Genomic DNA, 27,884 nt, shown 5'->3' on the forward strand with positions numbered 1-27,884 from the left:
CTGTCTGAGACACCTCATAAAACTCAGCAGAAAGCTATGATGAGGTCAAACGTTACTTCCTTGTTCTGGGCTGTGTTATTAATAGGTCTTACATCTGTTGCAATCCACACTACTTCATGGTCGCTAGACATCCTGCATGCATGACCCTCTACGAGCTCTGCAGGATGGTAGCTGTCCACCTGACCTGTCTGTACCTGCTCGAGTTCAGAGCCCTTTTCTGAGACAGCAGGACTCATCCTACCTGCAGGATGTCACGGTGTCTCTGGAGGGTGTGCATCAGGGCCGCGTTGAGAGAGGCGGCTCCTGGCGTGCTGGTGTACTCCGCCATCTTGTCGTTCACTCCTGTGAGCTGAGAACAGACAGCACCCGGTTAACAAGACCTGACTGTACATGCAGTGCTGTCCTTAGGTATAACCACTGCACTGGGACCACAGCTAGACTGGGACCTCATCTGTGGAAAAGACCAGCAACTTTATTATAATACATTGCTTGGCCTTGGAAAAATAATATGAGCAGCCATGCAAAAGTCTTTCACTCAATTAATTTTCCTTTTTATATTTATCAGCAATTGTAAAGCAGTCTTGTAATTTGTTGGCATTTGGAGATAGGTTAATCCAGACTGATCTATGTTTTAATGTAAATTAAATAGTGATTAAGCCATTAAGTAATGGTTATAATAACCACGTAAATGTACATTTATTGTAACTCCCTGTTGTGGCTAAGACTCTTGCATGGCAGAAGTAGAACTGGGACAACAAGAAGGAGAATAAAAGCACAAAAAATGTGACTCATTTTTAACACGCAATGTTTGCATGAACAATGAATTAATTAAAAATAAAAGTGTACACATTCGCTAGCATTCTGGAGCTTCTTTTGGCCATTGTTTGTGGGGAAAATGAAAAGACTGGAAGTGCATTTAAAACTGAGAAAAGAACAACGTTACAGCAATCTTTACACAAAGGGTGGTGGGAGTATGGAACAAGCTATCCACCCATGTTGTTGAAGCTAATACCGTGTTTCTTTCTAGAAAACGGCTGGGTGAGATCCTTGGATTACCTCCACTGCAGCTCGTTTGTAGCCGTTCTAATTTTCTAACTGCAAGAGGTTGGAATTAACTCCAGAGCTTTAAAATGAGCACTGGCGGTAATACAGAGGTGATAAGAGGGTACATCACCGCCTGGCCAACAGGTGCAATAGTCCAGCCTTTGCCCTACCTTTGTGAGCAGCTGCTCGATCTCCACGGCCATGGTCTCGAACATCCGGTCCTGGGTGGAGTTATTCAGGAGGGGGGTAGTGTCAGAACTGGGGACAGAGGCAGAGAGGAGCCGGTTAGGAATGTCGGAGGTCCTGCACTTTAGACTACAGAGCACTGCTGGGAATGACGTGGCCAGTGTGACAAACCTGCTGTCTCACGCAGGTGACAGCCCAGTCAGCAGAGAGACACAAGCTGTGCCACACCTGGTGCCTCATCTTTCCTGATGGGCTGGTCCGTTAGGGTGCAGATCTGGCCTGGTTTTGGAACCCATCCCCCCCACCCCCAAAAAACCGTAATCCCAGTCTTGCGTGGCAGGCCAGGATGAACCCCGGCGTCAGGAGAACCCCGGCCCCTGGGACGTAGCCCGCCTCACCTGTCCCCACGCCGGGCCTCCCGTGAGCTGCTGTAGCTGGTGCATAGCTTGCTGAAGGAGACCAGCTTGAGGTCCAGCTCGTTCTCCAGCTGGCGGGCCTGCTTCCGCAGATCTGTGGGGTGCAGGAGAGACGCAAAAGCCCCATCAGCCCTGAGCTCCCGACCGACTCGGGCTCACAGGCAGGGAGAGTGTACGGGTGGCCAAGAGGGACAGGACATGCGCACGGGAAACGTTTAGCTCACAAAGCCCCTTCTAACCCAGCTGAAAAGAGTTTAACAGGAGAAAAACAGGAAGGAGGTGATTTCAACTACCATTTCAGTCAAACACACAGTACGTTTTAGAAGAGAGAGAAGCTTAAATGTTGTTTGGAACAGTTGCATGACAACGTGATTATTCTTCCACCTTTTAAGGAATAACTCTTTTATCGTTGTATCAGCACACGGGTATGTGCTTTGATTGGTCAGAGGTATTTATGAGATCTTTACTACGTCAGAGGGACAGTTAAATACAGAGGGAAGCTGTTCCTAATCCACGGAACACAAAGCGCCATATCTTCCGTTTTACACTTTCACTCCTTTGCACCACGTTCAACTCGTCCTGTAGACTCTGGTGCCACTCGGATTCAGATTCATACAATTATTATTATAATAGCACATGGTCATCATGTATGGGGCAGCAGAAATCGACCTCGAAGCACAATTCTTACGGAACCGGATCTGACACGTCCATCACTTATTCGTTGCGCCTGTCGACGGTGACCTGTGCGTACTCCGTACTTCAAACCCTTTGGCGGGGAGGTGGTGAATTTTAAAAGAATAAAAGTGACAGACATTTGTAACTACAGCTCAGGCGTCACCGCCTGCAGGAGATGTGCGAAAACGGGTTGCCCAGACTGGGTGTCGAAGTAGAATCGAGGAGAACGACACAGCGACTCACAATAACCCCACCGTCACCTCCAACTCAGCTACACTGACCACTTCTTCTTGATCAGATCAGAGTAAAATAATGAACCCATATATTCCGTTTATTTATTTTTTAATATCATAAGTGATACTTTGCAAAGATGAAGTTTTAAAATCTTTCTTACTCCTGCTACAACACGCAAAACCGATGTATGACGTTACATCTGAAACCTCAAACATGAAATACGATGTACAGTAATTCCGAGTACTTTGAACTTGTTTCACACACATAATCATCTGTAACCTCAAGGGGGACCCCTGATTATCACCCTGGTACAAATCGGAAGGACCTTAAACGAGTAATTAAAATGAGTCAAAGCGCCGAGTTAAGGGACATCTACGTTAAAGGAAACGGTCACACAGCTGCAGTTTCTAGCGAAAAAGACTGGGGCATACAACACCGACAGCTACAATCAGCTGCTCTGGAAAAGAGAATTGTGCGATTCTTAAAAAATATACAAAGTGGACATAGAGCCTTCTTGTCCGCTCGCACGATCCCACATAAATCTACTTTGCCACCTCACCTTCCCAATAATTGCTGCTTCCTCCTGCCATCTTTGTTGTCGAACGTCAGCCTCAACAGGACATGACGTAAACTACAGACTTGGTTTAAGGGTCGCAACCTCCTTAAAAGTTGCACTATGACTTCCTTGCTTCGGTAATCATCGGAATAAATATAGAGCTAAAAAACTAGAGGGGGTTTTAAGGTTACTCGCACCTTGGGTCGCTCCGCGGAGGTGATACGGAAAAAAAAACAACAACGTTTTAAACAGTTCATATGCTTTATCATTTTAAACTAACACTTTCAAGATGCAAATATGAACAAGATGATTTATACGTGTTGTGTAAGACTGGAAAAGAAAACCTGTTACCTGTTTTTTTTATAAACTTGCTAAACCTTATGTTTTATGTTAAAACTGTAGGCTTCATTAAGCATTTAAATGTGTTAGATTTAATTAATTTAATTTATGTTATTTCATAACATGTAGTATGGAAAACAGAATAGCTGAAACTAATCTGTTAATACTTGGTTGAATTTATATTCACAAATAAAAGAAACTGAGATATGTAATTTTTTTAGATATGTTCTGATTTCTAATTCCCTCTGACAGCGTATGGATTCGTGATTTTTACCTCCAAAAATTTTTTTTATATAACTAGACACTATTACGGCGTTTATTGACATTAGTTAAAACATACATTAAAAAAAGCCTTATTATTATAATATAATTTATTGTAATTAAAGTGAATTGAATATGATTAGGGACACTCAGAGTGGGATTTAGCCAGGACACAGGTAGGGGGTTAACATTTCTATTGTGAGCTATTTAACGACTATTCAGGACTTCAGCTGATTCCAGGGCCTGTTATAATATAATTTTTTCAGGTATCTTTGAATATACCCCCTCCACAGGTCCACTTCCAGCATCTTCTTCTGGGGCCGCACGATTTGAGAATTAATAGCATTTCTTCTCTGTTGGGGTTGATCATTTCGGTCTAATCCGCATTTATGTTGAATGCGGTAGCGACACATAAACTAAGTCTGCGAAACTTTCCGGAATTGTCCGAACCTCGGGGGCCATGTTGGCTCATGTGGTCTAGGTCTTTCAGCAAGCGGCGTGTGCGTGTGAGAATGAGATGTAATTATATAAACGTACATTAAAAAGTAGAAATTATAAGCGTGCAATGGCTGGAAGCAGACTTGAGAAATTTGGTACGGTGTTCACCAGGTGAGTGAGGCGTCTGAGGAAGCAGTACTTGCTGTTCACACCATCGTTTGTAACTGATAAAGCTTGTAGCAAACGCGTACAGGTCAAGGTTAAAACGAATCTGTAGCATTTCCATTTTTTTTTCCGTTTGCGTCTAAAATTTTTTGTCCTTTGTATGTTATTTTGTCTCGTGAGGTCCTTATAGGAATGTGCGTTTTAAAAATAAAAAAGTAAAGCAGGTATTTCGAATGCACGTCGCTGGTGAATGCTGCAGTTTGCTGTGGTTGTTTTATAGTATCCTTACGGTGAACCACACTGCTATACTTTTTTTTAAACAAAAAAAGTTTTTAAACGAAGCACAGTTATTGCTCCATTCCCTCCCAGTGTCTCAGAGAAATGAAGTTAAAACCGGGGGCTGGTGATGTTTAAATCTTTTCCCCACGCTCGGTCGCTAGGTGGCAGCTGTCGCTCAACAGTTGTACAAAATATTTCAAAGCTAAAAAGTCAGTTTTCCTGGGAGTCTGCGTATATTTTAACTACGACTTGGTACACCAGATAGACGCTATCTATCTGCGCTGGGCAGCTTTCAAAACCTGACTGACACACTTTTGCGAATTTTCCTTTCAGAGGTTTTAATTATGCATTTGGTGTCCTGGCCAAATTCCCCCTTGGCCTTTACCAATCATGGCCTCCTAATAATCCCCATCTATAAATTGGCTTCATCACTCTGTTCCCCTCCCCACTGAGAGCCAGTTTGTGGGTGAGAGTACTGGTGCACTCTGGCTCCTGTCGCGTCACCCAGATGGGGCTGCACACTGGTGGTGTTGGAGGGGATCCCCATTACTGTATAGGGTGTATTACTGTATAGAGTGTCCAGAAAAGTGCTTTATAAGTTTATAAGCTTTATAACAATAATTATTATTATGTGTGAAGAGTGCTGACCGACCAGGCACTGTTTTTTTTATTATTGTTATCATGATTAGGAATTCCTTACACTGATATAGCGCTTTTCTAGACACTCCGCTCAGAACGTTTTACAGGTAATGGGGATCCCCTCCACCACCCACCTGGTTGATGTGATGGCTGCCAAAGTGCGCCAGTACCCTCAGCACATACCAGCTATCGTGGGGAGGAGGGCAGAGTGATGAAGCCAATTCAGAGACGGGGATTATTAGGAGGCCATGATTGGTAAAGGCCAGGGGGGAGTTGTTGCCAGGAAACTGGGGTAACACCCCTGCTGGTTTAGATGTCATCCTAATTGATGTACCAAGTATCGCATATCTCTGCTGCGCCAAGCAGCACATAGGTGCTTTAGGGTGGTTTGGGATAGGATGCACCAGTTAAGTGCAAGGAATTCTCATCTTTAAACGAACGACATGAGAAAAGCTGGGGGTGGAGACCGTCTCGATACACTCTGTGTTTCGTCCACTGGGACAGAGCGTCTGTGGCGGGACATCCCGGGTCATCTCTCTCCCTCTGTGATGCAGGGTGCGGGACTTGATGCGCGCCGGGGTCATGAAAGAAGGCGACAGACCCCTCTGGTACGATGTGTATGTGGCTTTCCCCCCCAAAAAGGAGCCCCTGTACCAGAAACCCATAAGCAGCTTTGGAAAGGTGGCAGACAAAGTGCCCGACATCCTCTATAAGGAAGACAACATCAGAGCGTAGGTTTGTTTTTCTTCTGTGTGTGTCTACATCAGATTCGCTTTAGGCAGGTAAAAGGTTAAAAGGGTAGTCTCTGTATTGGCAATTCTGCAGTGAGCTGTTAATTTCCTTTTTAAAGCAGATTTCAGTAGAGGCAGAATTTCAAGATCCCCCAATTAGATATTGCAAATCAAATGTGGTATCTATTTAATGATGCAGACCAATGGTAATGTAATATGCTTCACCTTTTCTTGTGAACTGAATTTTTTTTTTTTTGCTGTGTTCTTATGCAGCAGCAGCGCTTAAGATTTTGAAGTATGAGCTGCCACGATAACCAGACCGCTGTAAACCCAGTTTTTGGCAGCAGATGGCGCTGTCAGCCTGTACAGCAGGGCTGTCCAGTCCTGGTCCTAGATGACTGGCGAGACTCCTTTTCGGCTCCTGACGAGCTAAACAAACTCGTTAGTGGCTTAACTGGACCACATTGACAGCTTCTCCCAGCTTTAGGAGTCAAAGTAATCTGCAGAGAACCAGGTTCGGATACCCCTGCTGTACAGTATGTTATCTGTGTTCTGCTGTAATGGACACAAAAAAGGATCGATCATATTTGAATACTACTTAAATCATTTCATTTGCACTTTCAGGAAATTTTACGAAGTTTATGGGAATGGACCCAGAGTCCTGGATCTCACCAAAACCAGCTTTGTCTCCACTAGTCAAAAGTAAGAAAACAAGTCTCTTAATTTTGCCTCCATCTTGATTTTGCCTTTCCACGTTGGCAGTGTCTCGTGAATTGGAGTGTGTGGCAGTCCCCTGTTTTTCCTCAGTGTCTCTGACCTGCCACCCTGGTGCCTTGTGCTTGTTTGCAGTTGCTTACTGCTCCGTAGGTTGTTTTGTCTGCCTGTGCCTCTTTATTAGTAGGTGTGGGGTGACCGTGAGGGTCCGTGGCTGTGCTGGTGTCCCATGTCCGTCCCTCTCTCGTGCTCCTGCTCGTCTCTCTGTTACAGGGGGCTGTTGGTATCTGTGTGTGTGAGAGACTGCCATGACTGTCTTTTCCTCCAGGTTCGTGGAGAAATACCAAGAACTGGAGAATCGGGGTGCGCTGGGAGAGGAGGAGCTGTTCGAAGAGACGGGGAAGGCTCTTCTTGCCGAAGGAATCGTTCTGAGGAGGAGGGGTGTCCCCATGGTCAGTCTGTCCTCTATCAATGCTGGGGGTGGTGGCAGATATGTAAAAAATGCCAGTGTGCTGGTGTTTCAGGTTGCTCCTTTGGTGTCTTGACACTGAAATCTGTGTTTCTTCTCTTGCTGAGAGAGGCTGCCATGCTTAAGGTAGGTTGTTGCCTCGTTCGCCCTTGTACATGTCCTTTGTATATCACTGCCAGTTGAAGAAGGAGCTCGTTCATTATGGGGGAAAGATCTTATTCCTGATATGGGTCAGGCCAGCCCCAGAGAATGTCCTGGAAACAATAGGAACCAGGTGGTGCCTTAGCCTGGACCGGACCCCCGTTTGTTACAGTGCACACAGACACAGGGGAGAAAAGTAGAGATTAGCTAACTGAGTTGACTTGTCTTGGGAGGTGGAGGGAGACCTGAAAATCTCCAATCCCCAGAGACAGGCCTGGTGTTCTGTGAGAGGGCTCAGTGCGGTGGGCTCGCTACAGACGTGACATCACCCCTCAGAAACCCTGAGAGCATACAGGGACCCCAGTCTTGTGGCGCAGTGGAAGGTATCGCTGGCTGGAGAGCAGCGCTGTGTGGCTCTGCGCCCACTAGGGGCAGATCAGAGCTGCACTCTGCACTAGAGTTGGTCTCCTCCACTGTACTGTCGTCTTTAGGCTGCATACATCTTCAGGAAATACCAGGGCTCAAGTGTCATTCTGAGGGAAAGGCACCGGTCTGGCGGAGTTTTCTCACGTGTCAGAAACGGCCAAAGAAGAAACTGAGACTTAAGTAATGATATTATTTTGCTTCTAACTGGCCTTCGGATCTTTACCCATCAGGCTGGGTTTTTATCCTGAGCCGGTTGGTCTATAAGAGAACCGACTCCTGATCTTCTGGAATCTCTGCTCTTCAAGGCTGTGTTTGCCTTCTGCTGCGCTTTAAAGGAACATGTTTAGAAAGAGACAATGTAGAATTAGAAAACTGATTTGCTTAATTAAATAAGTCTCAAATTTAGAGATATAATAAAGTTCTATGAACGGCACATACCTTTGAAATGTTCTTTGGCAATTTGCGGTCCATTCGTATTAAAAACTATTGTCACTCTTTCTGGTTTTGTGCTGCATGGATTCTCTGTTGTTCCTCATGGCTTTGTTGCACCTGAGTGCTTGCAGTAATTCTCTGTGCATTCCCAGTTGGTTTTGGAAATGGTATCGGACCCGGTGGTGCAGTGGGGGGTGACGTGCTCTCACTCTTGCCTGTGGTTTCTGTGCCGCAGGTGGTGCCCCAGGGATCTGAGGGCTCGGTGGAGCTGGAGAGCAGGGACCCCGTGCTGGAGATGAAGCTGACCGACATGCTGGCAGAACAGCAGCAGCAGCAGCAGCAGCAGGAGGTGCTACAGAGTGAACCCCAGGCAGAGGGTGCTAAGGTACTGGAGTAACACACTGGGACACCGCCCCTCAGCTCTGCATCTCAGTTAGGCACACACCCCAACTCAGATTAACCTTAGGACTTGTGTCATCCTTCCAGCTGCAAAACCACAATCAAGGTTAAGAGCTGCCGGGTTTAAAAATGTTGTTTCCACTCCTGCCCTTCCTTGTTTCTGAGTACTGAGATGCTCTGTATTTTTTTTTCTTTATGGCTCTTTGCGTGTGATCTATTGTTTGGGATGTTAATGTAAGAGAATGAGCTGGTGGCGAATTCTTAACCTAATCAAGGACTGGACTGGTGTGTTAAACTTGATCACTGTGGATGGGACTGGACTCTACAGCATGGGAAGCATCATCCACAGTTTTGGCGGAGCAGCTGGCCATACCCATTTCCTTCGCTCTGGAATCGCCAGTCTGTCTCCCGTTAGCGACCGTCTCCAGCTGACAGCCTCCGAATCGCTGCTCCTGTTGGCACGCCGCATTTCCAAAAGCTACTCAACTGGTGTTCGGCGTCATGCACGGGAAAAGACTGTATTGCAATCTGTCCAATTGCAACAGCAGGGACTTGCATCTGTGTTCTCTGTCGCTGCAGGTTTGAAAGACGCTGATTAGAGCCATCATGGGCTTTACTTGTAAGCTGTTCGCGGTAGGCTGAGATTAATCCTAGGCAAGATCCTGGGACATAAATCTAAATCTTTTTTCTGGCATTCTGAAACAGAATTCAGCACAAGGAATTTTGTGTACCGCTGTTGCTGGGTTGAATTATGAAAATTGTATACAGTAGTAGTGCAAGAACAAATGTCTGATAGCTGTCATCAGCTGAAATGATGCTGCCGCAATTTTATGATTTGTCTGTAAATTGTCAGTAAAACAATATCCTTTCTAATGCATAGCTATTTTTGCTTTTCCCTTTTCTTCCAATTTCCTGTTTGCCCCAGTGTATGCTACTTTCTATGGAGTATTAGAAGTGGAAGGGCAATGAGTGAATTTTGATGTTCTATTTCATTCTGGTTTATCTGTGTATTTTGCAAGTGCTTGAATACTGCTGCTGAAATGGAGAAATCACAGCCAATAATGCCTCGCAGAGCAAACTGCACTCAGTAGACTAAAACGTGGGCAGAAAGAGGAGAGGCAGAACACAGGTGCTATGTCTGCAAGTGGAGATAAAGACGGATGCGTTAAAAGATCAGCTTTATATGGGATATTGATGTTAGATACTACACACACATGCAGAGAGAGTTTAATCAGCGGGCCAAACCACTATCTACTCTGATGTTGCCCTCCTCTTAATTTTTTTTTCTTATTTTAAATTTGTTTTGCACGTAAGACGTCAAAGGAGCACATTTCATTTGTACCTCCCCTGTGAACTCAGCGGTGCTCCCAGTAGATGTTCCCAGTACAGGGGTGGCTGAGAAAGCCTCTCACTTCCGGCCTCTGGGGGGGGGGGGGGAGCGGCGTGACCTCACTTTGCTCAGCTGGACATGGTTCCTCTCCCACTCCCCCAGTCTGGGGGGGCACATGCATTACTGGGGAATGACAGTATCTCCTCTGGTCTTGTTTGCTTTTATTGATGCCTGTTTCGGGCTCTTTTGTTGACTGTGGGAAGAGTGATGACATCTCCCATTGTGGTGGCAGTGGTGACAAACCGGGAACAAGATATTCGCAGACATGAAGCACGATTAATGAGGCCAGACTTTGTTTTCTCTTGGCAAGGGCTGGAGGCTTCGGGTCCCGTGTTTCCGCTCTCGCCTTTGCGCCGTCTAGAGAAACCCGTCTGCGGCCACTGAGGCGCTTTCAGGCGGCCGATGATTAGATTTTTTTCTCCTTCCCCCTGCAGCCCATGTAGCTCCAAAGACACACTTGGCTCCTCACATGCCAAAGCAGGCCTCTTACGTCAGCCCTCGCAGATCCCCGTGCAGTTATTTGTGGAAGCGATGACAACTCGTTCCCTGCCACCTTCGCAGCTCGCAGATTTCAGTATGCAAGCATGATGCCTTCTTGTTGATGCGCCATGCACAAACGTCCTACAGATTTGGATGGTGGTAGAGAATATCAGCATTCTGCAAATATTGTTTTACATAATAATAATAATAAACTTTATTTTATATAGCGCCTTTAAAGGTGGCTTCTCAAAGCGCTTTACAGGATGACAATAACAATAAATAAGAAGACTACAACATGTTCAATTTGGAAGTGAAGACCTTTTTAACAGAATAGCGTAAATCAGTACACAAAACCTCCAGTCTATATGTACGTTTTATCTGTGTTTTAGGGAATAGGGCATGTCTTTTTTTTTCCTATGGAGGTGCTTCTTATTGGAGATGTCAAAAATACAATACTAGTTAGGTATTGTATCTGTAACATCCATCTCACTGTATTTCAGTGATTGTAATTATTGCTAGACAAACAGCTCTCTATGTGCCTGCACATAGACTGTCCAAGAGTGATCTGGGATTCAAGAGTTATTGCACAAGCATTTACTGGTGGAGGGGACGCGTTCACGGCTTCGTGTCCTGCTACCTGTTGACAGATTGATGTGATCCTTCAAGAGGCCGCTTTGCGGATGAATGGAGTTTTTAAAAGGACTCGCAAATTTACAAAGTTTACTAAGCCATGAGAAGCGATGAAAGAAGCATGTTACTTTGTGTTCCATCTTAAAAGGCCGTTTGCTTATCTGTGAAGCATTTCTTCCTCTCCTTCAACAAAGGGCACAGTGGAGATCAGGCTAACGGTACTATTGACTGCGTTGACCTTGGTACAGATTGTCCTATTTACGTAAGGCTCTTTATTTTTATTTTTTTTTATTGAAAGCCTTCACAATGTTTTTTTTTTTCTTTCTCTTCCTTACCTGGAGAAATCCCCATGATATTAGAAGCCGTGATTGTTCGCGTACAATCAACCGGAAAGCAATCCGAACAACTGATAAGAGGAGCGACTCCGGCAAGCAGATGGGTTATAGGAGGAACAGCAGACGACAGTGATCCTCTGCACGTCTTGCAAAAAAAAAGAAAAATCATCTTAACCCATTTTGCATCTTGCAATCATGGCGACTGAGCTTTGGGTATTTGAGGTGCAAGAAAAGTGGTTCAGTAAAAAAAACAACTCAAAAAAGAGAAACAAAAACAGCCCAGTGAAGGGGGTTATCAGGAGAACGGATGCTGCTCAGCTTTCATGCATGAGTAACTAATCCTCCACCGCTACTATTCAAAAGCTGTGTAGGGTAAATCAACATAAACACCTCTTTTCCCAAAAGTAACTTTGAATCTCCAGGTTTCTCATTTTTTATGTATGATTTGATTTGGCAGCCTGCGGTTAATTCTCTGTACTTGTCTACATTAAACATCATCTGCTAGGTATTTACCCATCCTTAAGCTGATTTCGGAATTTTCTTTCGCGGCTTCTTCAGTGTTTGCCGGTCCTCCTCGTTGAGTATCCTCTGCAGAGTTAGATGAGTGTGCAGCGGATCGCCAGCTTGGGAAACATGATCAAGTCTGGAGTTCTGGGGCTGGGAAGGGGGAATCTTATTACTGGTCCAGCAAGAAGATATTTCTCCTCATGGAACATGGTGTGTAGTTAACCAGGTCCCAAACTGAGAAGGGACAGTCAGCTGCTTTTATGTCTATGTGTAGGTTTTCAGCATAAGCATCGCCACCAGTTTACAGAAGAACATGGTTCATACAGTGTGAGAGTGAAGTGCAACAAGTATTCCAGTCTCAGATAAGAGCCTGCTTGTCCTGGCTGTTTCTCCTGGTGATGCTGACAGATGTTAACTTTATATTGTCTTTGAAAGGGGCTTTTCAAGCAGGTAATTAAAGTTTTCTCCTGAGCTCTTGGCATGCATTAGAATATTTAAAATTATTTCAGTTGAGCTGAATGCAAGCTACATAGGGTGTTGGCCTTTTAAAATCCATTTGGGAAAAAAAAGGAATTTATATCATCCTGTGAAACGGAAGTTATGTTGCCTTCCTGTAACTGAAATGAAGCGATGATACAATTTTATGGTGCCTGGCACAGCTTCTTAAGACAATGCCCTCCATAGAGACAAGAAGCCAGAACTCAGATTAGTATTATAAGCAGCATCAACCACTTAGCAAAGCGATCAAAGCGAGCTTCATGTTAAAAAGCCCTTTGTGAGGGGGATGCTGTCAGACTCCTGGCAATACAATTATCGCCTGTCTCCACTGTAAATACCCTACCAGGCTTAAAAAAGACCAATTAAGTGATTAATTACACACCAGTATGTGGTGCCGCGTTTAAGGATGGCCCGGTTTATGTAGAAGAATCAGGTCACAGCAGGTTTCTGCAACCCAAGTCAGAGAGATAGCAGGCCCTTTAAGGTTGTGAAAGCTGAGAACTTCACGGTAGCGGAGACTGCTCCTGCCCCAGACAACAGCAAAGGGCTGTGGAAGTCTGGAAGAAGCTCACCCAGCCATGTTGTTGAAGACGATATCCTGGCCTCTAGGCCAAGTTCCACATGCCCTAGAAGGATCGGATGGCCTCCTGGTTTGTCACCCTCCTGATGTTCTTCTGCAGTGTGTTCACCAGACATGACATAAGAGCGTGCTCATGTCTCACCATTGTCACAGGAATGCAGACTGTTACAGTTGTTTCATGTGAGCATTCTTCTATGATGAATGAGTATATAGCCTCTAATTGATTAAAATCTTTGTTTCCTTGCATTGGAATTGCTCGGCATATTGGTGAGCCTGACTCAGGCTCAAAAGACTGCTAAAGAACAATTTTCTGAAGTTAATTTTAAATTCATCATTTAAAAAAAAATGACAGTACACTGTTTCTTGTATGAACCAGGCCTTGCTTGTTTGCTCTCTTTTTATTTATAGCCTGTGCAAGGGCTTTTAGCCCCTGAGGTGCTTGTGCTTATTTATGGATGTGAGGGCTCCTCCTAGCTCTGGAGCTGCTCTATGGTGTGACCTTTCCTTGCCTGCAGTGTCAATAGCCCTGCCATTGGGGGCGAGGGGTCAGGTGTGGAAAATGAATATTAGCTTCTTATTGCTGCTTCCCATTTAAAGAGGTGAGAACCTGCAAGGTCCAGGTGCTGCTTCTAACCTCCTGTCATCACTGTGGATCCTTGTGCTATCGAGCTTTCTTCCCTGTTACTCTGTTTTTGTTTCAATGTTTTTTTAACCTGTCGTTTCAAATTGTTTTCTCACAGTCTTGGTGGGGTTCAGAGCCTGGATGACCGCTTCAAATTCCAGAAGTGTTTACCAACGATAATTTAATTCGGGGGAGGCAAGCATTGAAAAACACTATTAGCTTGTGGTTTATGTAAAAAAAACAGTTCTTGTTAAGTCAATAAACGCCTTGAACTTTTTTCCCTTTTTTTAGTATAAGTTATTATCTTCCTGCTTATTGTGCTTCTTGCCTGTCACAATGATATCTCATCTTTGCTGTTCTTCTCTGCATTAAAACAGTCTGAATGTCTGAAAGGGCCTTAATTGTTTATCCTTCCAATTGTCCATGATAAGGAGCTTCTTGTCAGTCTCTCTAACTGACAGCTCTCAAATTTAACAGTAAACCAGAGTGGCTTTTTTTCAGTGAGGCCTTGACTGGCACATTTCGTCCTGGAATTTTAGTATTTGCACCGGGAATGGATTATAAATTCTTATTTTATCAATGCGTCTCCTTCCCTGACATCATCACCTGATCCAATCTCCAATCCCCTGCTAAAATCCGTCCTTGGGTTGAGCTCTCGGCCTCTGGAAGAAAGAGAACGGTGATCTGACTGACGTGCTGCAGGTCTGCCTTTGTCTTGTTTTGTCCGGGCTGATCTGCAGTGGGAGACAGACACCAGGCTTTGCTGGTAATCCTCTGGCGAGTTTAGGAGTCCCATTGCTTTGCGTTTGCGTGACTTGAGACAGGCTTGGGTCAGGGGTCTCAAATGCGGCTCCTGAGAGTGTTTTATTTTGTTGCTCTCAATGAAATTAGCACACTCTTTTTTTTATTCAGCTGTGTAATCGCAGCACAGTGGCTGTCCAGCACTAACAAAGTCTTCAGTAAAAAATGAAGAATGTCTCTAGCTCTTCTGTCTATAGCTGGGTTGAGCTACAGTAGACTGGAGAATGTACTTTACTTTTTAAAAAGTGTATCCCAGCCCGTACTCATTCTGTTGGTGAAGACCTATTACCTATTCCTCTCTTGGCATAGTAATGTATCTTTTCTATCAGAAGACTTTTTATTTCTGTCTGCTGTGGGTTTGTCTGCGTTTATCAAAGCATGAAAGTACTTGGAGCCTTTTGGTTGAATATGTGAAAATACACACACAGTACCCTGCCTCTCTGCAGTAAGCACTCAGTGTTTCCAGGGAGTGAAACCGGGTTGTGTTGACTGCCAATGATGAGATATTGATTGTCTGGGAAATGTCACTGTTGAATAATAGCTTGCAGCTATAAGAATTTCACGGAGTCTGGAGCCGTCACTTTCCCGTGTCGCCACTGGGTGGCGCTGACATCCTGATTTCCTTACAGCTGCGCCATGCGGTGTCTTTGCTGAAGCATTCGGTACAGTTCAATGAGCCCTGTCATCTGTAGCAAATTGAAGGGCAGGTGCCAGATGCAGTTTACTTCCTATTTAAATTATCTCTTCGATATTTCTGAGTCCTTGATTTGACATGTTATTTTTTAAAGTGAAGTGCGAGAAAAACTAAAAACAATTGCTCTGAAACAGTAGGCCGCTCAATGCTGGGATTCACAAGTGCAGAGAAAGTGTACTCTCCACAGTGAATGAGATCACATGTCTTTGTCACTAAGATACACTGATGGGAGACTTTCCATCTTGCAGGCGGTAATGTGGAGTGACTGTTCCATATGGAAGACCTAAAAAGAAATAGGCGTGCTATTCGTCTGCCCCAGGAGCTCCGATCTACAATAAAATAAAAATAAATGCAAACCATTTGAATTTTCCAGCTGTTTTATTCTAGATTGGTCCAGACAGGCAGCGCTGTAAATAATTAGGAAATAAAAACCACTGGGGCAATAAATCCGTAGCATGACTTCGAGGGAGCAGTGCAGGAGAGAGAGGGAGAGGGGATGAAAAAACGGGTTTTAATGCTGAATTTTTCAGAATCATGCTGTTCCAAAAACAAAGTGGGATAAAATGGAAGAACAGTTAAATAAATAAAGAGTAGAAGCCCCTGTGACAGCTGATGGAGAACAGTTGTCACGCTGTGCTCTGGATGACTGGCAGCAAGGTCCCTTGATCCTCTAGAAAGCCCACCACTGTAAATGCCAGGAAATATATTATTCATGGGGAAAATATATATATATATTCTCACTCTTAATAATGTCTTCAAGCTAAAGTAAGCAGCAGTTCTTTTGAGTTTTTCCGCTTAAAATTCAGCACAACAAAATCGCCTGATTGCACCGAGTTTTCAGCTGCTCATTTAAAGGACTTTTTATCTAAATGCTTGATAGCACTTCATCCTAGAAACATTTTAGAATGCTGTAATAAAAAATAATAAACGAAGCTGCTGCGCTCGGGATTTGTCTTTCCTTGTGGTCCGACGCCTTTTATTCTTGGGAGCGTTGCTGAGGAAAAGGTTAGGAAAAAGGCAGACTTTTTCTAATGGGAAAAAAAATGGGATCCTAACAAACGTGACTAATTCCTCATTTAAGTTGCCAGGCGCAGAGATGACTGGGAAATAGTGGCTGCCTGGGTGCTCCAGTATATAACAGCTTGAAAAGGCACGTGCCATCTCCCTGTTTTTGCAGATTGTTTTACTCAGCAGAAAAATGAGGCTTCAGACGCTTAAAAAATAATAAGTTGTGCGCAGGACTCCCTGGGTGAGCAATCTGAAGAAGGTTTGTAAGTGCACTGGAGACAAAGCCTTAAATGCCAATTAGTATGTGGCATTGATGTTTCCTTCATTCACTCACCAGAGCAAACTTGCATATAGATTGATGCTCAGAATTCTGAGTCCGCTGCCAGGACTCTGGAACTGAACTGTAAACTGTATTATCATAATCAATCACAGGCCAGGCTCATCAGGTTTTAAGGTCCTTTTGCAAATATAGATCCTGTTCCTCTTGCGCGGTGAACATGGCTCTGGGAGATGGCCAGTGTGATGCCGTGGTCTGGAAGACATGATGACTGTAATGTAAGGACGGATTTGCTATACATGACAGTGTAATAAAATAACAGTGCTGCCCCAATTTGACAAAATGTCCTGTTGCTTTCCGAACTGTTCCCTGCTGCCGTTCCTGATTGTCTCCGGTCCAATTTAACCCGTGAATGCTAGCACAGGCTCTTTGTTTTCTGCCAGTACAAATACCAAAGGGTAATGTAACTAGTAGTATGACTCCGTGTATCTCTGCCTGATTGAACTGTGGGGGAAAGAAAAAAAGAATCCTTTTCTTTCCAGGGCAGCTACTTGCAAGACAAGTGTAGAGCAGGAAAGACATAATTCTCGGAGAAGGACCGCGAGGAAGGAGGGGTGAGGCGCGTTGTTTTAAGGCTGCCAGTGTGGGCAGCGCTGTAAAGTGAAACCAGCACAGAGAACTCCTGCTGCTCTCTGCAGAGACACTCCCCTGCTCGTTAACGCCTGCGATGTGGACAGGTTGCGTGCCTGTTGGCCAGACTCGGGGTTAAAGGGCTCCCTGTTTCGTTCCAGCTCTTCACTAGGAGTGTGGATTATCCAGGTCAGTGTAATTCGCTCTCCAGGCAAGCTCATTTCAGACACCATTAAAACACACCAGCTTGTGGAGGCTGCGTAGCCGCGGGTCTCTTTCCCTTCCCCTGTCACCTACAGCTAACCTTTTGCGTGATACAATTCCAAATAATTGGCCTGATAATTAATCCTTGCGAAACGGCTTCCTAATAAGCGTAAATTGCATATAACAGGCTTTCGCTTAAGCTCGCCTTTTAAAATCTAATCAAAGCTCACAATTAAGCTTGAAAAGAACTGGGCACAGAGTGCTTCTGCAACTGGAGCGATGCATTAAACCCCATAATTTGCCTGGTCTCCTGTGTTTACCTTCAACCAAAGTGTTTGTTTCAAAATATTGATATTGAGTGTCTCATGGAACAAGCAGGATAGAAGCTCATTCAGGCATAGCAATAGAAAGCTACTATATATAATCCAGCGCTGTGTGTTTTATTTTATCTGCAGTACCCCTTTTAGGCATGTCATTTTAGTTCGGATATACAATTATGACTTTTGACAGCAGGCAGGGCCATTAATGATGGCGCAAACGTATTTATTCTAAGAGAATTTGTGTCAGATCTGTTTAGTGTACATTTTGATTTCATTGCATACATGTCTTTAATTATATTAATGGATAATTGTAATTATATTAATGGATAAAGGCAATCCAGTGTAGGACCCAATGTTTCCTTGTAGGAAATCCAATAGTTTTTTTGTTCATTTTATGGAATTGAAAATATTATTATGGTCCCCCATCAGTTTGTCTATGGAATATTGAAATGGCTACAGATGTGTGGAGCCTCTTTGGTCCTGTGTGCTTAATTCGTTCTGTGTCTTTCTAGTTACATGTCCAGTGCTGGTTCTAATGGGAAAACTCCCCCTTAAGAAGGGTCAAGCTAGAGGCACTAATCAAACCTAACCTGCATGCCTTTGGGGAAAATGGTGGCATACAAGGGTGTCACAACTTTGCTTGTACATATATATGGTGAGGCTGTGTTCTAGGAGAAGTATACACCAGTTTGAGTTTGGTAAGATTTGAGCAAGTACACATCCGTTTTAGTTTCGTGCAGATGTATTCATAAACCTGTTCTGTTCTTATTCTTCCCTGATTTTGAAAAGCTTTGCTGAAAGGGATGTTTTCTGTTTGGTTGGGTGGTTGTTTTCCCTTTAAGCAGTCCCTGGTAAACATCGTAACAATCCTGGGGTTTGTTTTGTTGCCTGTATTGTGCGTGGGGGTAGGATAAGTAAAAACTGTGCAGCATAAACACTGTCTGTAATCTTTGGTTTGTTTGGTCCACGATGGAATTCTGCCCAACAAAGGAGACAAAGCAGATAATATGTTTTTATGAATAATGTTTGACATCCCCCTGCCTTTTCAAACAGAACAAGGTGATTTATGTGCTGTGTTAGTATATAAATGCGAATCCCTCTATGTCTTCCTCTCTTTATGTATATATTAACACATAAATATGTACATGAACCACCCACTTGAACCAATTCCGCTGTGCACTAACACTATTATCTGGCTTAAATTAAAATCAAGCCTGTGCCTTGAATGTTTAGGAGAGGGAATAGGATTGTATTTGTGGTACGTAACAGCTTGCTATTTCGGTCATAGCTTTTAATTATGACTGGTATGTTATTGCTCACCAGAGCATAACAAATTGTCATTATGTTGTTCTGCTGAGTCTAATTTAATTGGCACATTGTCACAAAAGTAATTATCTGTCATTTATATTGATGCCATAACCACAACTTAGAGTGCACCTGCTGCACACAGTGAGCTTGCCGATAAATAAAAATACAGACAAAACTACCATTTTCTCATTTAGCTAAGCTATACTGTTTTCCATGGTCTGTTCTCCGGGTAGCTCTAGCTCTGCCCTGATGTAAAATGCACATTTTGTATTTCACCTTATGTGAAAGGTGCTTCTTTTCTCGTAATGTGTGTTCTGATGAGTTGCTTTCCTATCTGTTTTAAAAGGATATAGAGGCTAAAGGTCTGGATTGTTTAAAAAAAAAATCAGTCTTGGAGCCAGACCTGTTACTTGCCAATTACTTAGAGAGTTGTCCTCTGTGTGTGAAGACATGATTATATATTTAATACCTATGAGTATACAGAAAACAACAGGCGACTCTAAAATCGCAGGTCATGATTCCTTGCCTTCTTGAAGATTTTCATTCCAGAAGATCCCAAACCATTGCATGTCACATTCAAGGACCCCCTACTGAAGTACAACCCCCTCCTGGTTGACACATTGTGGAAGAGTGCGAAATTGCTTCACTCTTAGAATTCAAGGGGGAAAATGGGTTCTTTAATGATCAAGTAGCCGGGGCTCAGCCTAACCACTCATCTGCAGAAGGCTTCTCCTCCAGCACAGTGTTTCCACAGTGTTTCTCGCACTATGGGCCATTGGTCTTGGAAATTCTGGTCCAGATGGAAGAGCACCACCAAATGGTCCACCAAGTACTGACCGGGCCCAGTCTTAGTCTAAGTTCTGAACACTTGATGGAATGATGCAGGTGATTGCATGCAGCATCCTTGGACTGATGTACCACAGTTCTTATGTGCAGGTACTTTTAAAAACCTCATATTTAATAAAAATCCTAAAAGCATTTTTTTAGCAAAGAAGTAGAAGCTCCCAAGCAGCTCTGTCACTGGTCATTGCTGGTTGAAGCCTGGGCCAGGACCACTTGCTGACAGAGCTGAGGACAGTACAGGTCTCAGCAGCTGGACACAGCTTGGCACTCTGTCTTCAGGTGCAGTGAATACTAGTTGGACAAGGCGTTCTCAGGTTTTGATGGAGCAGCAGGTTCCCGTAACTTGACGGGCACCCATGGGCACGTAGTGATGTCAGCAAGAGCTGAGCCACTTACTGCAGTTGGCGCTGACTGTCGCTTAAGTCGCTGTAGAGGTTAGAGCTCTGAACCGGGCTGACCTGTGGGCAGAGGATGCCCATTGGTCCTCGTTCTACCCCGGGAGGGGTAAGGTCTCGAAACTACCTGATTAGCTGGCTGTGCAAGATTGAAACAAAAAGAACTTGTATAAATGAGAAGGACGTGAAACACTCGGGGCTCAACAGAGGCAAAGCGAGCAGCCATCGCGTGCTCTCTCCAGCGCAGCTTTCTGCAGCTCGTTCCTCGTGCTCTGAAGGGGAAACTGTCTCTCAGTGCTGTGATCCCCTGAGCCCCCGCGGCCCCCTCTCCCCGCCCCCTCGCGTGACGGCTTTGCTTCATTTTATTAGGCTTTATTGGACAATATGCTAGAGAAGAAAGGGTGACTGCTAATGCTGCCATTATTGTGGCGCGCCCTGCGGGGCCCTGGAGAGCCTCTGATCTGCCTTTAAAGGTTTTCATTCACGACTGGTCTTTTAAGAGCCGTCTGGCCAATTTCAGCGCTGAAATCCATCTGCACTGCCATGGCGTGAGGCTGGCTAGCGTATCCGTACGATAACACCTTTCACAGTTTGGGGTGCCCAGGCAATTTCATGCCCCCGAGGAGCTGCAGTAATTGGCTAAAGTCGTCCAATACCCACTCCATCCACCTCAGCGTTGTTGCTGAGGATATATCCTTCAACGTTCATTTCATATTAATGTTTGTCAAGAATAATTTTGCCGCTGTCTCCACTGGGGATTGAGTGAAGACACTTGGAGGGCCGGGTAATGAGAATCTTTAATACTGTCTGTCTCACTCGGCTGCAGATGAGATTGTTCCGGCTAAACTATACTACACGCTAAAATACTATTTATTTTCTACATGCATGCCAGTACTTCAATTTTGCAGGAGATTTAGTTGTTTTGTTTTTTTTCTTCCTCAAGTTTGCTGTGCCCTTCTGGAGCTTTCGCAAGACTGGAGAAGGATAACCTTGGAGGGCGGCATGACAGCCTCTCCTGCCTGCTCCTACACTTTGGGCCAGCACTCTCTGATTTCTTTGTGCAGACATACATATTCAGGATCCACGTGTGTTTAAATAGCAGTGTAATTGCATTATCTGGAATTTATGAGCCCCCTGATGCTTTCCCACCGTGATTAGAAACGAAGGCTCGAGTCAGGTTTTAAAAATCTATGAAGGGTATTAAAAATGTATACCATCAAAGTAAAAAGAAGCTTATTAAGCTGTTTTTATTAATTATAGTTTAAATAAATAATGCACTTTTTTTTCTGATCTCTCAGTTTGCCTTCGTTTGCCCTGAAGTCACCAGTGGTGTGTTTGACATCCTATCGATCCTTGGGGATAAGAGCGGAATCTTAAGAAGACAAGGTGCACTGAGGCAGAGCTGGTTTCTATGGCAAATATCTTTGTTCTGCACGCCTTTGTTGCAGAACCTCACACAGGGCCGCCACTCAGAGTTACACTTCAGACGTAATGGGGACATTCACTGCACCATGTCCACAGAAGCTGGTTGGCGTTGCAGGTGGCGAGCTGGCTGTGGCGGGACATCCCAGGGTGCCAGGCTAGGACCTCCAGTGGTGTCATGGTGTGAACCTTTCTAATTTAACCACCGCCGGCCTCCATTTGAATCCTGTTTGTCACGTTTGCCCTCGGCGAGAGGGAATGTCTTCCCCGTGCGCGACACGGCGTGGTCAATCCAGGGAGAGGCCGAGTGCACTCCCACTGTTGGATCCCGCAGATCCGCTGGTCCGTGAATGTGCCATTAGCGGGTCAAGACTAAACCAATCTTTCCAAGCTAATCGCCAGCATCTGACACCTTTTATTCGGCCGCGGATTTATAGTTTCCCTACCCTAAATGGTTATTGTCGGAAAGCCGCTAAACACGTATCTTTGTTTTCTGTGTGCTTTTTTTTTTTACTTTACACTTTTTTTGTATTATAATTGTCATTCAGGCATTCAGGCAGGGCTTTAAATCTTCTAGATTTATCGTTTGATAAAGTTGCCAAGGCTTTCAATGCAGCTGTCAGGGCCCTTTCTCAAAAGGAAGTCTTGTGTTGACAAATTGGATTTTGAAAGGCAATTCCTTCCAAAGAAAAGGGCAACGGTTTGACAAGACATGAAGAGGCTCATCTTGGAGACAGGGGAATAAATAAAGTTACAAAAAAAAGAAGGAGCTCTCCTTTTCTTTCTCGGCCAGGCATGTGCTGTTCAGTCAGGGCTGAGGTTGTCAGTGATAATCTTATCTGGCTATGATAGGTAGCAGAATGGGACAAAGGAGGCCCAGGCAGACTGGAGGTCTGATAGGCCACTGATTATAGAACTGTCCAATAGGAACACAGTCACCGTGGAGATGATAAATGACATCCGGCCCGCACTATGACCTCAGCCATCAGGAGAATTGGAAACGGAGAAATTCTTGATAAGGGATAATGGAGAGCTCCAAGCTGCATTTCGGGTTGATCTCGAGCTGCACGCATGCTATAGACTGGTTACAAAGCAATTCTTTTTCTTACACGCACTTGTCTGTTCAATTGCCTGTTTTTTTTTTTCAGGTTCAAACAAAACATGGGGGAACAGAAATGCTGCCCACATGTACTTCTGTTGACACTCTTGTCTCTTGTCTAAAAGAAGAGAGAGTTTTTTTTCATGTCAAGGGCAAACTAACCTTCTGTATTTACAGGACTGACCCCCCACCTGAGCTTCTCGGGATTTAAACAGAATGCAGGATTGCTTATGGAGTACTGTTTTCTGTCTTGTCATGCCTAACCTGTGGCTGCTGAAGTTCCTGGTGGAGCTGGCTTGGGAGTCCAGTCCTGCTAGACAGGATGTAGAAATCTCCTTTCACCCACTAACACACTGCCTCTCCCTCCTCTGTGTGACCTGCACCCCTGCTCGCGGGCTGTCCACAGCTCTGCTTTCCCGGGCTGGTCGACTGGCCCGTTCGGGGAGTGCCAGAACGAGCTCGAGGGAAGAAAAAGAGGTGAAACAATTAGGTTTGATGTGTGTATGTTTACTGCCGCAATAGACACAACAGGGCTCCCAGCTTTTTATTAATGTCTGATTATGATAAATGACAGTGGAGAAATGCACAGCCCTGCAGAAAATTCTGTCACAGCTGCAACACACAGGAGATAACACAAGTATTTTTAGAATCTGTGCACCTTTGGGTTTTTTACATGATTTTTTTTCCCATTCTTTGAAGACAATTAATCATTGCGTATACCTTTTTCCCCCACTCTCCTATGAAAATGGCAAGATTTCTCTCCTTTTTTTGCAAGGTGTGCAATATTTAAGTGCAAATGAGGTTATTGTTTGTAGTTCGTTACCCGATACTTACTTCTATTTAGCCCTCTCTACTGTATGGGAAAATGTTGCACAGCGGTCCGTTCAGCTGTAGGTTTTATGCACTGCAGGCCCTTATGGGAAGGGGCACCAGGTGTTGAATATTTCAAAGCTCCCTAAACCCTTAGTTCTAAAAAAAAATTAGCCGAGTGCAAACATCCCAAAATTCACAGCATTGAAACCTTCCCACTGATGAACCTGCACACAATACAGAAGAATATCCAGTACTACATAATGTTTCATTCCTTCATTATTGTATTTGTATTTAAAAAAAATAGATTGCATCTGAAGACTGCTGAAGGGTTCAAATCCTAAAATAAACATACTTAAATTTCATAAATAATACATATAAATCATTTTATTTAATTCTAGAGTAATTCAACTTGAAAATAACTGCGATTTTTCATGATGGCTTTTCGGGGCAGAATAAGTGGAATTTTGGGAGGTATACGTGTTTGTACCTTACATGACGACACAGCTGTCTGCTCAAACATTTTCTGTTTGCCTTAAATATCGGTAAAGATTTGTTCCTTTGAAACCGTGGGTTAAAAAATCTAAACGGAAGATAAGAAGAAATAAACAATAAGTTTTTACTCTGTTGTCACGAGAAGTCATCAGCTCAGCACATTCTGGCTGAGAGATACACCGTGCCATGCTGGTTTAAAAATAGACCTTACACGTTTCAGAGATTTGTTACCTATGATCCCAGCAGAGAAAGTGCTGTATCTGTACATATTACTCATCAGAAGACAACAGGGCAAAAAAAAGAAAAACAAGATGTAAAGTAATGCTTTTCCCTATTTTTACAGCAGAGATTGCTGCTGTACCTGTCTGGGGAATTCATTGACCAATGGCGATGTAGGTCTTTAGACTATACAGTAAGGGCACGGGTGGTGTATTCAGTCTGAAATGTCTGTAAGGAGTTAAGTTAAAATAGAAGAAGAGAGGTTCAGGAACTTATATTTCAGTTTTAACCTGTCGTTAGAAAACAGGCAGGGGTACTACAAGAAGGATATAAAATAAATTTGGACTTGTACTTGTGCCTCTCACTTCACGCAATGTAGATATAGGATACAATCCTTTTTGTGCCAGAAGTCAGTCAAAACCTTTAATATTGGACATTGGAAGTACTTTAGCAGTAAAGCATCTGGGAATTCTGTACGCTTTTAGCTTTTTTCCAGTTCTGGTGATGCCCAGGATCTATAGAAGAGTTTGCATTTTTCCGTCTGTCTTTGCACCTTCGTGTTGCACTACATACTGTGAGTCAGAGTGCTGTTTTGTCCAAGTGGGTCCTGTGTGGGGGACTGGGTGCTGTCGTGGCAATGGGAGAAAGCTTCCCCAGAGAGGCAGGCATGAATGCTCCCCACTTTATGGTCGCTGCCTAAACTCAGAGACGTGACTGTTGTGAATGTGGAGTGTGAAAGTATGTCCATCCGGTGCGAGAGGGACTGAGCTCGCCCTCCAGCTGGTTTCTCACACGGACGTGCACAGACACCTGTACTGTTTGTGGTGCTCTGGCACCCAAACTTCAGAAAGCTCCATTCGCCATTCTGACTCAGGGGTGGGGAAGCTGGCTTCAAGGCACGTGCCATGATTTCTGTCTTATTGAGTGTCTTCCCAGCTGATCAATATTTAATGCGGTCTTTAACGAGATCAAATTTAAAAATGCATTTTAAAACTGTCCTGCTGGCCTCGGGTGGAAATCTGACCAACACCACAGAAGCATTTGGCCATTATTAATGTGCATCCTTGGCTCTTTGGTACTACCTGTGTTTCCAATAACTCCCTGCCGAATCACCGAAGCAGCACAGTGGGTTTCATTTCAAGACTGACAGAGAAGAAACAGGAGATGGGTTTGAGTTTAATTTTAAGGCTTACTGGTACAGTGTCATATATGTAGGGAAATAGGCAGATCTCAAAATCACCTGTGCTAAACTTGTCCAGTGAAACATTAAAGTATCATTCTCTCAGATCATTCACTTTGCAACCTGACTTCATGTTTAATGGAACTCCAGCATATGCGATTAATTCACCATAGGGAAGGAAAGCAAGTGGCTGGGCTTGAGAATGATTCCCTCTAAAAGTGTGGCTCATTGAAATCGAACACATTTGTAAATATGTGCAAGCATGACAGCTCTCTTCTTTGTTTTCTCACAATATTCCCATTGCTTCCATTTGAAATGCATTGCAGATCTTGATAGAATTTTTACAGTGAGGCTGTGTGTAAATTAATCTTACATTGCAATTCCATGTTGATCAGACTTGTACAAAAATAATACATCCATCAGCCTGTCTTCTCTTTCCCCTTTTTAACTTTATCTTTCCCAGCAGCGGTCAATAGTATGCCAGACCAGATTTTGTTATGGAGCCTCATATTTAATAAAGCCCTCCCAGTGCCCAGGCGCAGCCTCATTTCAGACTCATTTATCACATCAGTAATTACCTTTGTTTCTGTCATACCCCCCGCCCCAGTTTTGACCAAAATCCAATTTATGCCATTGACAAGAGCGAATCCAGCAATATAAATAATAATACATGTGCAAATGAAAACCGAAAGATTACATTTGTCACGTGAGCTGGGGTAGCCGCGCCGCGCCGCGCGCTATCGACAGAATCTGAAGGTTAATTTGTTTTGATACCTGAAGCAAAATCTTTAAAGCCCATCTTATCAAGAGAAGCCATTTATGATGTTATTAACAGGATTGAGGATACGTCAATAAGGTTAACAGCCGAAATGCACAAGAAAAGACCAAAGAAGGCGCAGATCAAACCTGGTGCTCCTCGAAGAAAGGAATCATATTTATAAATCAAAAAAAGAGAGACAAAAAGAAAATGAACTTTCTCTTTGCATTTTTCCATTTTTCAATGGCTGCAGTTTAGTGGTTTGAGTTGCCCTTTGCACTAGAGTAGCTGTGAGGCTGCGTGTGAGGTTTGGGGTTATCTTGAGATGGGTTGGGTTGGGAAAGACTGCACGACTTGGGTTTAGGTGAAGTCTGGGGATTGGCTTTACAGTTAATGTCGTCCAGGGTTTTTAGGTATGGTGGGGATCAAAGAGTGCCCAAGTCTAGTTAGTCTTATGGGCATTGCTAAATCACCATTTTCTAAAGGTGGAGAACTCTTGTAAATTGATTCTGCCCATAAATATCCTTGTGGGCAGAGGGGTGTGAAGATTTTTGTTACAAAAATCTTTATATTTCCTTCAATGAACAAATCACCTGCTTATTTGATTGCAGTAAAATTGCTTCAAGTCTGTAGAAATCTATGGTTTATGTTTATGTATGAGCAAGGGCTCCTCAGGATTAGGGTTGGACACCACCTGTAAGAGAGCTAGCGATTAAGATTTGGGATGAACGATGTCTTTAATTAAGCCTAAAGTTATGCATAGGTTTAGGGCTTGAGGACATAAAGGTTTAAGTGTGAACTTTAGGTTTACATCTAAATGTATTTTTCCGACTTTTGTGTTGGTTTTTCTGATTTATGGCATGCATGGCCAAGCACTTTATTTAATTGCAGACCTTGACACTTCTTCGTTTACAATATGTGTGTTAAGGAGGAGAGAGAACTGTGCTCTGGCAGTAGCGAACTGCAATTCCCAGCTCTGTCAGTCCTCACACTCTTCCCTTGCTCTCCCCTGTTGGAGATGCAGGGCTTTTGTTTCTAGACTCCGATGTGATTCTGGAAAGTCAATTAACTTGTTGAGGTCAAGTCTTTTAACAACCTCCTTGTCTCTTCAGCCTTCAGATTTTTCTCTACTCAATGCCTTATGGTTGTCCCCGGTCCCACCTTTGTGTGTTTTGGGCCTGCCTGGGCAGCCATGTGGGCAGAGGGGCAGGTCGACAGCTGTGGGGACAGTGTGTCTCAGTCTTCCTCCCTTCACTAATTGCAGACTATGTAGTTTCACATTCTAGGAAACCCCTTCTGCAAGAATGAGTATGCATGGTGTTTAGCCTTACTCAGTATTTAGCAGGTTGAGAGCCCATCAAGACTGCCACATTCACATTTTGCAAGTGCTGTACTCGATGGATGGCTTTAGTGCTTTTTAGGACAAGAAACCAGTAGAGTCAGGTCATTCCTGGGACATGTTTACTGGGATGGGTGGTAAACCAAACAAACAGCAGTGTTGCTTTCTAATTAAACATTGTCCTATTTTTGTCAATAACCTCTTTGAAATAAAAATAATAAGGCAAACAAAAAAAACTTGTGAAACGAACTCACCACTTTGCTTCCCTGTGTTTCCCATTGTTTTGGCACGTAACACCAGGGTGATTAATAACCTGTGGGAAAGGGAGGGAGGGGGCAGGAGAGCAAGTCTATTTCAGGATGATTTACTCGAGAGACAAGTCGAGTGTATTCAGGAGGCGATGCTGGATTAGTCAAAAAAAAGCGTTTAATTAACGGTGACATCGCACAAACTGTTCGGTACGAGCTGAATACCAAATATTTAACTCCCTGATCTTA

General features: G+C 43.9%; 2 protein-coding genes across 6 annotated transcripts in view; one reads left to right on the forward strand and one right to left on the reverse strand.

Moving 5' to 3' along the window:
- Positions 1-3,187, reverse strand: part of gosr1 (golgi SNAP receptor complex member 1) — a 41,577-nt gene extending 38,390 nt beyond the window's left edge. Inside the window, exons 1-4 of the mRNA XM_006640886.3 lie at positions 3,115-3,187; positions 1,629-1,740; positions 1,215-1,302; positions 242-349 (exon numbers count right to left, since the gene is read on the reverse strand). Of these exons, the coding sequence (XP_006640949.1) occupies positions 242-349; positions 1,215-1,302; positions 1,629-1,740; positions 3,115-3,145 (339 nt within the window). The 5' untranslated portion in view covers positions 3,146-3,187. The remainder of the gene's footprint in view (positions 1-241; positions 350-1,214; positions 1,303-1,628; positions 1,741-3,114) is intronic.
- Positions 3,188-4,142: 955 nt separating this feature from the next.
- mrps23 (mitochondrial ribosomal protein S23) overlaps positions 4,143-27,884 on the forward strand; it is a 64,503-nt gene continuing 40,761 nt past the window's right edge. The window contains exons 1-6 of one of the 5 annotated variants that reach the window (XM_015367423.2): positions 4,143-4,320; positions 5,787-5,963; positions 6,588-6,665; positions 7,006-7,129; positions 8,381-8,530; positions 21,010-21,351. In XM_015367423.2, coding sequence (XP_015222909.2) covers positions 4,277-4,320; positions 5,787-5,963; positions 6,588-6,665; positions 7,006-7,129; positions 8,381-8,530; positions 21,010-21,054 — 618 coding nt within the window. In that variant the 5' untranslated portion in view covers positions 4,143-4,276 and the 3' untranslated portion in view covers positions 21,055-21,351. Of the gene's footprint in view, positions 4,321-5,786; positions 5,964-6,587; positions 6,666-7,005; positions 7,130-8,380; positions 8,531-11,385; positions 11,903-13,704; positions 13,864-15,329; positions 15,384-21,009; positions 21,352-27,884 lie in introns of those variants that run through there. The other 4 variants (XM_015367424.2, XM_015367425.2, XM_006641042.3 and 1 more) reach the window with 4 other exon arrangements.

The sequence above is a fragment of the Lepisosteus oculatus genome, chromosome 26, assembly GCF_040954835.1.
Source record: "Lepisosteus oculatus isolate fLepOcu1 chromosome 26, fLepOcu1.hap2, whole genome shotgun sequence".
Lineage (NCBI taxonomy): Eukaryota > Metazoa > Chordata > Actinopteri > Semionotiformes > Lepisosteidae > Lepisosteus > Lepisosteus oculatus.